The following is a 13,311-nucleotide window of genomic DNA, read 5'->3' as shown; positions in this document are numbered from 1 at the left end:
TATATTTTATGGCCGGTCTTGTACTCTTTTGTAACATTGTGGCAAATTGTATCATGGATTTTGTTTTAATGTGCATTATAGATTATAGTTTATAATTTATTATAATAATAATAATATATTATAGGTTAATTAAAAAGTACTATTGATCATGGTTGATCATGGGCCATTATAGTAATACTGTGGGTTCATTAATATGACGTTAAATTGCATTTTATCATTTTACACATTATTCATTAATATTGTTGGTTTGCCCGTTGGGTGGCAATTGCTATGAGAAGAAGTATGGGATGTAATTTCAGTTGGGTGCCAATTGAAAGAGAAAATTAGGATGCAATTTAGTATGAGATGCAATTTCAAATGAGAAGCAATTTCAGATGGGATGGAGTATTGGGCATCAATTACAAGTCAAAAGGAGATCAGTCAAAGAGCTAAAGTATGAGAAGCAATTTCAAAATTGAATTTGGGAAGCAATTTCAGAATTGGGATGCAGTTTCCATCAATGGATGAAGTTTGAAGTCAGATTAAATTGAAGATGAATTTTGAAGACAGTAAGCGTGAATTTGAAGAAGAATTACAAGCAGAAACCACAGAGAAAAATTACTAGTCCAAACTAGTAAGGGATTAAATTGAAGAATATTTTTGAAGATTAAAATTCCAAAGAGGCATGATCTACATCAGGAAAATTGGAGAAGACATTTTTGCGTGAACCTGGAGCTCAAGAATTCCCAGAAGGCGTGAACAACACCAGATGAATTTTTGGGAGTCTCTTCGCGTGAACTTGGAGCTCAACAATGGCTGGAATATTTTCTAACACAATGCCAGAAGATAAGATAAGGATTTCTGAAAGATTACAAATTTGAGATTGTCTTTTTCCAACGGACAAATTCTCAATATAAAAGGATGGAGATTTGAAGACTTGAAGCAGAGTTCCAACAATTGAAAATAAGAGCAGTACATACGAACAGAGTGCAAAATTCAAAAGTAAGAAAAACACTCAAGAGATACAGAGCTTACAAGAAAATATTCAAGAGTGTTAAAATCTTCATCACAACAGAGACTTGCTGCACATTGAAGATCTATCAACAAAGTCTCAAGTTGGAAGTAAGAGAAACTTGTTTTTTCTACAAACAAGTGAAGTCCCTACGGAGTGTAGGAAGAAGATTGTCACAAGGAGTTGTGAAATCTTGGTTGCAGTTCTACCGAGTGTAGAAAGGGAGGAAAGTAGCACGGAGTTGTGAAATCCGAATTGTAGTTCTACCGGAGTGTAGAAAGTGGAGGAAAGTAGCACAGAGTTGTGAAATCTTGTAGCAATGTTGTAGACACTGGGTTGGGCATGATTAGTGCGGGCTTGGTGATCAAAGCACTAGACCACGGAACTCATTGTATCTTGGAACCAAGAAGTGATGGATATAGTGAATTGCTTTGGAGATAAGAGCAAGTGGAGTAGGATGATTACGCCACATCCGAACCACTCTAATTTTCCTGTGTTCTTTACTGCTTTATTTACTTACTACTACTTGCTTGCTCCTCACGTGGATATATTTGACACAATCACCACATACTCATTTTATTATTCCGCTGTCCACAAGACTCTAACAATCTGTTAAGAGTTGATTTCTCTGTTGCCTTAGCAATTGTTGCATTTGGCGAAAACGGTGTAAAAGTCTATTCACCCCCCTCTAAACTTTTACCTTACTTCTTTTGGGACCAACACCCTACACAATCCCCCCTAATCTCTCTTTTATTGCCGCAATCTAGAGCCGCCACGAGCCCTTCCACGATCATGCACGGGTTCGTGGCTTCGTGCACATCTTCATTTAATCCTCAGCAACCACGATCGTGCCCGTGTCGTGCAACTGTTGGCCTTCTCCTATACGAGGGTTGTACGATCGTGCACGACTCATGCAACTCCCAGTCTTCATGCTTTTCTTCACTTTGTCCTTTTCTTGCTTCCAAATGTCTTAAAACCACTCAAATGCCATACAAGTGTTCCAATGTTAGTCATCAAATGCAACCTTTATGCAAATAAAGTAATTAAGCACACAATTTAACCCAAAAGGACTTACGCAAGGCAATAAATATCACTAAAACACCCCACAAAATAAGGCATATTTGGCACTCATCAAATAGCGACCATTGCAGCTTCAACTACTCAGGTTTCTAACAGTCAATCAGTGGAATTAGGTAACCCTTAGTCCATTTATTCACAGTTTATGTCAAAATCTCGTAAAAGAAAGTCCTCCTCGCATTACTTTTGAGAATATCATTGTGCTATCTAATTTTGACTGTGACTCTCCCATGAGAGATTTAAGTTTGTCAACCCTTGTTCCAATAAAATCTAAACCCTATGATGTTTAGATGTTAAATGTACCTCCTGACTCTTGTGAAAAATTTGTCTTAGTTGAAATTGAAGCAATCACTTTGAACAATCAAATGATTATGTTTGAATATCCTAAACATAACCCACATTCCTTGCACCCCTATGAAACACATTGTAACATATCATTGATGAATTCTTGCTTATTGGAAAACTAAGCTCACACCCATTTGTATCTTACTTCCTCATTTGTCTATCCAAAACCCTTTATCTTGTGAGCAAAATGTTGAGATTGAGTTCCCCACAACAAAGTTTATATATGCTAAACAATTTCCTGAACCCATCATACATTATGATCCTTTGGTGGAGACTTTGAGACTTTCTTGTTACAAGAACTAGATATTTTCCTGATGAATACAAGAAATAACTTGGTGAAATTGAGAGAAAACAAGCTGAACACAAAGCCAAAGCAAAAGGAAAGACCAAGATTAGAGAAAGTTCCAGGGATCATAATGAACAAACCCATCACTACATCATATTCAAGTGTTTCCAAATAGCCCTGAAACAAAAAGAAAAGTCACCAAATCTCATACTATGAAACGGTCTCCTCTAACAATCATTGCACATGCCACTTCTACACCTGAAAAGAATAAAGGTCTAAAGAGAAAGAAAATTTTGACCAATGAACTTGAGTCTCCAGAGACTCAAGCTAAAAAATCAAAGTGAAAAAGGAAGAAGCAAATAGTTTACCCTTCCATTAAACAACCTATAGAACCAGCATAGCAGGTATATGCTCTAATCTTCTTGTATCCAAGATTTGCTGGCAGATGGCAGACAATAGTGGACAAACCTCTCATGAAAGAAAAAGAAACTTGGATGTTGATCAGTTCAACTCCAAATGTCAAATGCAGAAGCCAAATATAAAAGAGAGATTAACTATTGTACGAGTAAAGGAGAGAGACTTCTTCAAATAATCCAGATTTTCTAGAAAGAGAAGAAAATCATGAATGCTCTAAATTGAAGACTTAATTCACATATTCAACAATGAATTAATCATCAGCGTTTGACCAAGTAGGCTTATATAAATTCTTGTTATTCAAGGATTATTAGGCAGAAGAATTCCAAGATCACCTAACAAGAAGTTAGGAACATGGTGCTATTGAGGGGAAGCCTCAATGTGCTTTGATCGAGAAATCAATAAAAACAACTCTTCAATGAAGTGCTTGTGAGTTTAAGCTAAGTAATCGTGTTGTGTATGTCGCATCTATACTTTGTCCTTACATTGTTGTAATGTTCATTGATTGGTTGATTGATGAATGAAAGTTCACTTAGATCTTGGAATGCCCCTAGACGTAGGAGTGTTATTCTCCGAACTGGGTTATCAAACTGCATGGGTTCATTTACTTACTCGGTTTTTTAGTTTGATTCGCATTTTTGCCTAGCTCGTATCTACTCGTAGTTAGTCCAAGTCTTAGTCCACTGCTCCTAGCTTATTTCACGGTATAAGTCTATGATTGTTTGATTGTTATTCTATTTATATTTTAATCTTGACTACTCAATACACTCTATTTATATTTTAATCTTGACTACTCAATACACTAGACTTTTGTAACATATGGTTTCACGTTCCTCAGTTATGACCATGCCACTATCTTATCAAATGATATGAAAAATTATACAAACAATCCTTCATGGGATCATTACAAAAGTACCTCACCCAAGGGGAAATGGACCAAGTCATAGAGGAAATTCATGAAACGATTTATGCCACCCATTAGGGGGCAATGCCCTTTGGCAAAAAATGTTTTGTTACAAGGGTATTATTGGCCCTGAATAGTAGTCAATTGCATTAAGTACGTTAGGATGTGCAAAACCTGAATTTTTTCATATTACTAGTGATGCTAAAAAGAACTTAAGGCCATAACCTGTTTTGGGGGAGGGTTAGGGGTGGCTAGTGTAAGGCTCATAGGAGCCGGGGACAAATAGGGCTCACCAACCGCGAAGGGATTAGTTAGATGCCCGATGGTGGAAGAGCATAGCGAGATGCCTAGGTTAGTACCAAACGGGGTGGTAGCTTGGGTCATTAGGTTAACGAAATGAGCTGCAAGTAGCTTGATGGTGGGAGAGACAAGCTAGCCAATGATAGATACTCATATGCTCTAAGTAGGCTAGTGATGACATTCATAGGTAGGCAGCATGTTAGCGTCCCAAGTAGGTGGACAGTGGTAGTTTTTGGTGAACCAGTGGTGAGAATGTCAATGGTGACAATAATTTGGAGCGATGGTGTGTTGACGTCATGGGTGTTGTTTTTTGGGGCGAGGGATGGGGGGCATCTAGTTTGTTGTTTTTTTTACGGTGGAAAAAGAAGTGCTAAAAATTTTGCGAGCCAAAAATTTACCATCAAGTAAGGAAAATAATTTTTCAAGAGAAAATAAGATTTTATAGGCACTTTGAGCGAGGTTGAGAATGCTTGAATTGGGGAAAGAAGTTGAGAGAGGTTATGTAATTGCAGGGATTTAAATTCTTTCAAAATGATGGTTCTATGCACCTTGTTGTAGTTAAATTTGATATTCAAATAGGGAAATATGGGCAATCTGCAAGATTGCATGTTCGACCCCTACTAATTGCTCTAGTTTTCTAGATAATCAAAAGAAACAGGGGAGTTGTGATCGGCCCATGATCCCTAGAAAGATTTCTAATGGGTTAAAGAAGGGAGGCAATTTTGGGCAGGGTAATAGGGAGTTTGGGGTCAAACTGCAAAGAAGTAAAGATTTAACATCCATGGAGTAGGAAGACAAAATCTAGGGTCCAAGGTCCAAAGGCAAAAAAAGAGGGATGAGCGGGTGGCTAGGCAACTTGGTGCCTTGCTTAGCCAAGCAGCGCCCTACCGTTCGGCACAATTGCTTCGTGGGTGACTGTGGGCTATGTATGGCCTTGCAACAGTGAGCTAGGGCAAGGTGAAAATTTAGCTTCTCAATTTAGGGTGACAGACAATTGGACAAACTACCTCATGTCTCCAACTCTATAACATAGAAAGTATGAGCCACATATAACATCATCCACTATTCAATGGTGTGCACTTGGTAAATCATAACATCTTACTTCTCAATCACTATCCGAGGATGTGCACTTGATAAACCAACCAGTCTAAGTTACTCATAAGTTATAACTGACCGACTCAAATCAAGAAGACCAATAGGTCGCTCCATTGGAAATTAAACTTGGAATATTGTGATTACCAAACCAACATCCCGACCAACTTAACGTGGATTACTCCGATTCCCATTAATGTTTGAATTCATCAGTAATTGTTACTACAATGGCGGCAATTGAGTATAGAAACAAAGCTAGAGCTATAATGTGTAAAATAAGTGAATTTATATACCTTCCCTTAACTTTAACGACTCATGGATAATCCAAGGACCTTGTGGTGACAGACAATTGGACAAACCACCTCATGTCTCCAGCTCTATAACATAGAAAGTATGAGCCACATGTAACATCATCCACTATTTAATGGCGTGCACTTGGTAAATCATAACATCTTACTTCTCAATCACTATCCGAGGATGTGCACTTGATAAACCAACCAATCTAAGTTACTCATAACTGACCGACTCAAACCAAGAAAACCAATAGGTCGTTCCATTGGGAATTAAACTTGGAATATTGTGACTATCAAGCCAACATCCCAACCAACTTAACAGGGATTACCCCGATTCCCATTAATGTTTGAATTCATCAGTAATTGTTACTACAATTGCGGCAATTGAGTATAGAAACAAAGATGGAGCTATAAGGTGTAAAATGAGTGAATTTACCGTCGTTATATCATAGACCGCGGTGCACATGCACCGCGGTAAAAGAACGGCACCATTTCTTTAAGTAAAGAAACGGCCTGTCGTTACCGTTAACGGAATCCGCATGTTTGGTGTATTAAACACCAACTGGCACTACAGTATATCTTAACCGACACTGCCTCACGACAAATGAAACTGCAGTTATATCAAAATGATACTGTAGTTGTGGTGAAATGAAACTGCAGTGTATATAAAATGAAACTGAATAACATTTCACATATTTGAGTGTATATTGTACAATGAAGCTGTAATTATATCAAAATGATCATGTAGTTGTGTTTTAATAAAACTATAGTGTATATAAAATAAAATTAAATAACATTTTCACATATTATAAAGAAGGGGATACCTTACATATACACACTACTTGCCTCAAGTGAGGTTCAAACCTATCACCTCCCACTTAAGGGAGCAATCTAATACCAGTGAACCACAAGCCACTTGATAACATTTTCACATATTTGAGTCTATAAATATCGAATGAAACTGTAGTTATATCAAAATGAAACTGTAGTTGTGTTGAACTGAAACTACAGTGTATACAAAATGAAACTGAATAACAGAGTCACTTTTTGCGGAAGGGTGCGGAACGACGGAAAACAAATGCCATTTCTTTTCATTTAACAAAACGACGTCGTTTTGATGCGCGGTGCATAATCGATTATGCATCGCGGTGCACGATATAATTTGCGGTGAATTTATATACCTTCCCTCAACTTTAACGACTCATGGATAAGCTAAGGACTTTATAGTCTAGTGGCACCAAGTTGCTCTAGCTTGGATAGAAAAATAGTTATGCTGTGCAACCGAATGCACCATGCGCATGGTGCATATGATGCAAAACGACGTCGTTTTGACTAAAAACGCGCGTCCCACTTAAAAAAAAAATCAGGTTCGATTCTCGGCAATAGCATTATTGTGGATATATAGTTACTAATTTTTGGATATATAGTTATGAATTTGTGGATATATAGTTATGAATTTATGAATATTTAGTTCATTCATTGTGGATATTTAGTTCATTCATTGTAGATATTTACTTCATTCATTCACTGTGGATATATAGTTATGAATTTCTGGATATATAGTTATGAATTTATGGATATTTAGTTCATTCATTATGGATATTTAGTTCATTCATTGCAGATATTTACTGCATTCATTCATTGTGAATATTTAGTTCATTCATTGTGGATTTTTACTTCATTCATTCACTGTGGATATATAGTTATGAATTTATGGATATATAAAAATGCTATTGCCGGGAATCGAACTTGATTTCTTCTTTAAGTGGGACGCGCGTTTTTTAACCAAAACAACGTCGTTTTGCATCGAATGCACCATGCGCATGGTGCATTCGGTTACACAGCATAATTTGCGATCACACGACTCATGGATAAATTTTTTGATTGTAGAATATACAAACGGGTTTCTTAGGTAGGCCCGCTGGGCTTTAGGATTAAATGATAGATCCATGATCCACGAATCCTATTCCTATATAGACCCATCTTAAGGGTTTATCTCAGTTTGTTCGTCTTCATCTTCGTACAGACTCGGCCGTCTCAGCGCTGTTATCCTAGCTCCCCAAGATGGTACTTCTTTTCTCTCTCTTTGTAGAATCTAAGTCCAATTTCATCTTATCAACACGTTTCAATCGGACTGATTTTTACTGGTATTTACAAGATTAGAAAATGAAAAAGGGTAATGTATATTCAATATTTGATGCAAACAGAGAAAAAAGTTATTCTTTAAAGATTTCTTTTTCAATTTAGAAGAATGGAGTTAGTAAAAATCCCTAAAAAGAAAGGAGCAGAGATCCTCAAGTAGTAAACGTGTATTGTAGTTTAATTAAAGCATATTGTCCGTCCCTGAAACTATAAGGCTTTCAAAGAGGACCAAAGGTTTTACTTTGCATATTTTTGCACCTGAAGGTTTCATGATAAGAGTATTTGTTTGATTCAGTTATTGCTCTGTGAGTTTTGGTCTGCTTTCTGTATTCTATAACTGAATCATGTTTCTTTATGTTTTTGGTTAACATTCTAAACTTGATTTATGTTAACTATGTACCCAGACCAAGAGAACCAAGAAGGCTGGTATTGTTGGGAAGTACGGTATGTATCTAGCATGGTTAATATATTCACTTATTTTATTGAGTTATTATGTGATATGAAGTCAATGTTTTTATGGAGTTAGTTTTGCTACAATAAATGATAGGACTTGGGATGATGCAGAATGATGTATTTGTGGATTTAACTGATAGGCTCATAGGCCAATCTAGTAATCAAGCCTATGCATATTTAGATTCCCTTAGGGAATGTTAGATTCCTGTGTTTGGTTTAGAAATTGGAGGGGATCTCACATTCCCTTCCAATAGCTAAAAATTTAATGCGGTGGTTATCTTGACATTCTCTGTGAAAGTTACATAACCTGAACCAAATATGAGAATCTTATATTACCAAGCAAATATAACCTTGGTTATCTTATATAACTTGAACCAAATGCCCCCTTAATTTCTTCAACTTTAGCTAGCCAGGACTCTTTTAGTTATCCTCTAAAATGTAGTCTGCACCAATTTTTTGCTCATTCTGAATGCATATTTAAAGAGTAAACCCCTTAATTTCTTCAACTTTAGCTAGCCAGAACTCTTTTAGTTATCCTCTAAAATGTAGTCTGCACCAATTTTTTGCTCATTCTGACTGGTTAACGTGTAATAAGCTTAGGCCTGGCTGTTGTATCATGTTGGCATTGTTTGGTATACTTATGTATAAGCAACAACATATCAGGTACCCGCTATGGTGCCAGTTTGAGAAAACAAATAAAGAAGATGGAGGTCAGTCAGCATAGCAAGTACTTCTGTGAGTTCTGTGGGAAGGTAAGCCATGTCATGTTTGGTGCATTTTATAAATTTCCCGGATTTTTGTTGTTAATTACTCTAGTGTATATATTTTTGCAGTACGCGGTGAAGAGGAAAGCTGTGGGTATTTGGGGTTGCAAAGACTGCGGGAAAGTCAAAGCTGGTGGTGCTTACACACTGAAGTAAGTGGCTCTTGCCAAATTCACTCTTCCGAGTTTTTACTTTTTACCACTCTTGTTTCTCAAGTACTAATTGGTTCTCACTTTCCTTGGCAGCACTGCTAGTGCTGTTACAGTAAGGAGCACCATCCGAAGGCTTAGGGAGCAAACCGAGAGCTAGAAACGCGAAGCTAGTAGTCAAGCTTGAGACTTTTATACTTTGGTTGTTTTGTAGCTATCAAAATCTAGACCTTTGTGTAATGTTAGAGGGTGTTTTGATTTTTGAAACATCTGAATCTTTTTGCATGTTGGAATTAATGTGAGATGCTGCTTGCTTTTAGTTTTAGTTATAAGATAGAACCTAACCTAAATAAATATGGCTTTCAGATCAGATCAAGTAAAATGGGCCAAAGACAAGAAGGGTGATCAAGAATAAGGATTTCTTAAAAAGAACTCAATTTTCAGAAGTCATTAATATTATACGTACACAAAGCCGGCTGGGTCAGGTTTTCCCTTGGCTCCAGCGCTCTAATTATACTGGGCTACTTTAGAAGTTAACAAATGACCAAGTAGTAGATAGGTACTGTACTGTGTAGAAGTGATACCATATGGCTGGCTCTTTATCCGCTCCCCACGTGCAGCTTTAAAAGGCGAGAGCCGGTTCTAAGCCCAACTTTGATGATGCATTTGCTTTTACACGATGGGAATAGGAAGCTCGTCACTGTTTCTCCGATGATGCATTTGCTTTTGCACAGCTTTCACGGCTGCTACTCTTGCTCCATTAGCTGCCCGGTTCGCTGCTGCTACTGCCTTGTTCACCCTTTCATCCACCTTAGCAACATCATATGCTTTCTCAGCTGCTCGTCGTGCTTCCTGAGAAAATAACCGAAAAAAAAAAAAATACCATTCAGTGTTTGTGTTGTTGCCCTCTGCTATGTGTATTCCCCAAGTAGTAAGGCAATTTGCATGCAGTATTCATAGCATGAGAACAGAAATATGCAGAAAAGAGACCTTTATAAAATCATCAAATATCTCACAACTAACTGTTTTATACTCTGCCACAGATTATTCACGTAGCCCAAATTAATTATACCCAAATCAGATTGAGAATTAACCTTACAATTCCACACACTAAATAGGTTATGATGATAAAAGCTAGTTATCGTTATGAATTTACCTGGACTGCATTAAGCACTTTTGAGTGGTAAACAGCAACAGGAGATACAGGATAGGACACACTTTGTGTGCTTGGAATGTCAAGAACCCCATTTTGCCAGTGACCTGACTGAGTTTCTCCATTTCTAAAAGTATACATTCCCAATCCTTGTCTCCTGCCTTCGTGCCAAGCTCCTTCATAACGATGCCCGTTTGCAAAGCAATAAACCCCAAATCCATGCATCTTATCAGCAAAATATTCTCCAGCATAAGTGTCACCATTCCTAAGATGTGAAAAAATGCGGAATCAATACTCAATAAGGCAGGCTATTGACTGAGAACAAAATTAGCCATTCTAATTTATTTCTTCTAGATACAATATGTTGCAAGAGCTCCAAATTAACAATGTCTATTACCTCAGCCTTGATATTTCCAACACAAAATGACAAAATAAAGGTGTTACTTTATAACATGGTCTGCGTGAATCAAAGAAAAGAAGAGGGGATGGATGAGATGCATGATGCCATCATGAATTTTATTCCTTTTCACATGTAAAAGTCTACTGCTGTATGCAAAGGCTGTAATTTTTCCTATCAAAGGAGTTAATAATATTGCAAGGTTGGTAACTTTACAGTTGCTAATTCCCATAAAAGGCTGCAAGTGTTAAAATCGTTTTATCATGTTCATTTATTTATGTAAAGAGTAAGTAACGACAAATATTTTCCAAAGCCACGGGGAAGGTAGGACATGAGTAGCTTAATGCACTGGATCAAACCTCTTCTATGTAGTACATTTATATATACTATGCTATTTTTAGTATAGTCTACTGCTTGTTCAAAATAATGCATCCTAAAAGATACTAACGGGAAAGGTGAGTGAGTTGGTGAACATACTTGCTTAATGCTTTACCTATGGATATGAAATTATGAATCATCTTTGCAGCATGATATGTTAGTGAGCATATAAATCATATTCACAACTATAGTAAGTCATAACACCTGAACTCCAATGTGCAGCAAATCAAATTATGATTAAGAGACATATTAAAGCCAACAAGAATAAGATGAACATGACAGTCTACAATAACAAACAAAAAGCAACTAAAAAAGAAGGAAAAATGAATGTCTAAAGAATACCTAAAATGGTAGTGGCCAAGGCCATGCTTGACACCCCATTTGAATTCACCAACATATCGGCTACCGTCATCACAGGTATGCACCCCACACCCATGACTCTGCCCATTTGACCATTCTCCTGCATAAACATCCCCTGTATAAAACCTATAAACTCCAAAACCATGCCTAAGTCCTTGCCTATATTGGCCTCTATACCGGCTCCCCCTCGCCCACGTCTCAACTCCATAGCCATCATACTTCCCATCAACCCAATCACCTTCATACCTTCCACTCATGTAATAATAGTAAACACCACTCCCACTGCATTTCCCCTTGTGAAACTCACCCTCATACACATCCCCATTTCTATATGCCTGCACAAAATTCCCAGAATTCACCTTTTTCTCAAACTTAGGCCGAGACCCGATAGACCAAAATACGGGCAAAGGCCTTCTGGACACTTGGTTTGACAAGGACAGCTTAATTGGTAAAGACCTAGCAAGGAACAACCGAATGGAGGGCAGCCTGGGAAGGGCCAAATTCAAAGAAAACAACAGAGCTGCCGAGAAGGCAAAAGCCGAGAGGAAATCAAGAAAAAAGGAGTTAGTGGGATGAGAAACCAGAAAATAGAAAAATGGCAAGGAGAGGAGGAGGATGAGGCGGAGGTGAACCCGGACAACACGGCGAAGGTGACGAAGCTGATGGTAAACATGGACACCCATAATTCTAAAAGAATGTTGACCCTTGGCCACCGGCGGAGGAGGAGCGGAAGAAAATGAATATTTGTGAAGAGAATTGCTCAAAGTGGGGGATTTGACGATGGAGCTGGAAGAAGAATTGGAAGGGTTATTGGAGGAGACCCCCAAAAGGGGTCTCTTATGAGGGGTGGTCTTGCTATTTGGCACCACCATCGGCGGGGCAGCGGTGGGAGAAGGCGGAATCGAGTCATAGCCATCGTTGATGAAGATTTGAAGGGTTGTATTGTGCGGGGAAGCAGCAGAGGGAGAAGGCGGAGGCGGAGAAGGAGGCGCCGCAAAGAAGAAAGCGTTGGGGGCGAGATGGGGATTATTGTGTTTCTGGTAAAGCGAAGAAGACGAAGAAAGCAGGGTAGGGTTGAAATCGGAAGAGACGCCGCTGCTTTCTTTTCCGATCTGAACTTCAGATTTCTTCTGATGCATTACCTATACATGCGGATAAAGATACATCCACGCTCACTCGTTCTCTCTCTCCCTTCACCAACAACAATATATCGCTTTCCCCTGCCAATTCCAGAGCTTATCTCACCGGGGAAACACGAAATTGGGTGGAAATTTCCCACTTTTCTTGAAATGGAATGATTCTCAATTCGCTCTTCTTCCCTTTCTCAACCTGTATGGATGGAATTCTACAAACGGAATCTGTGCACAACAATATATATATATATATATAGTTGTGAGTGTAAAAGAGATTTTGTGTTATGGAGAAGAGAGCGGAGAGAGCAAGAAGATTAAGGTATTTTAATGGTGTGTTTTACACCGAGTCTGTAGAAGAAGGATGGATTTCAAACAAAAGCCAACCCCTGCCTAGCCTACAAAACCCCCCCATTTTGCCCATTCCCCCTCACCATTCTATTTATTTGCGATACTACCACTATAATTTTCTCATTTTTTTTTTTTTTTTGCATTTATGAAAATTATTTTTAAAATTAATATATTTTCAGCCAAGACCTTGTGGTCTAATGGCACAAGGTTGGTCTCTCATATGAGAGGTTATGAGTTTGAGCCTCAATCTTTAGTAGGTTGAGAAAGTAGTTATGAACAGATACTATATTGTAATTGAGTTAGTAGTATTCAAAAATTAATATATGACATTT

At 38.0% G+C, this 13,311-nt stretch overlaps 2 protein-coding genes across 2 annotated transcripts; one reads left to right on the top strand and one right to left on the bottom strand.

Moving 5' to 3' along the window:
- The first annotated feature begins 7,671 nt into the window (after positions 1-7,671).
- Positions 7,672-9,522, top strand: LOC109163995 (60S ribosomal protein L37a). The gene is made up of 5 exons (XM_019312733.1): positions 7,672-7,769; positions 8,249-8,288; positions 8,961-9,049; positions 9,131-9,213; positions 9,307-9,522. The coding sequence occupies exons 1-5, from the start codon at positions 7,767-7,769 to the stop codon at positions 9,368-9,370; spliced, it is 279 nt and encodes a 92-aa protein (XP_019168278.1). The 5' UTR covers positions 7,672-7,766; the 3' UTR covers positions 9,371-9,522.
- A 90-nt stretch (positions 9,523-9,612) lies between these two features.
- Positions 9,613-13,025, bottom strand: LOC109163993. Its single transcript, XM_019312728.1, has 3 exons — positions 11,481-13,025; positions 10,367-10,628; positions 9,613-10,062 (listed from the first exon to the last, which is right to left on the bottom strand). The coding sequence occupies exons 1-3, from the start codon at positions 12,635-12,637 to the stop codon at positions 9,883-9,885; spliced, it is 1,599 nt and encodes a 532-aa protein (XP_019168273.1). The 5' UTR covers positions 12,638-13,025; the 3' UTR covers positions 9,613-9,882.
- Positions 13,026-13,311: the final 286 nt, after the last annotated feature.

The sequence above is a fragment of the Ipomoea nil genome, unplaced genomic scaffold (assembly GCF_001879475.1).
Source record: "Ipomoea nil cultivar Tokyo-kokei standard unplaced genomic scaffold, Asagao_1.1 scaffold3054, whole genome shotgun sequence".
In the NCBI taxonomy this organism is placed as follows: domain Eukaryota; kingdom Viridiplantae; phylum Streptophyta; class Magnoliopsida; order Solanales; family Convolvulaceae; genus Ipomoea; species Ipomoea nil.
The sequence above is the reverse complement of the archived record's forward strand: the minus strand, read 5'-3'. Positions and strand labels throughout refer to the sequence as shown.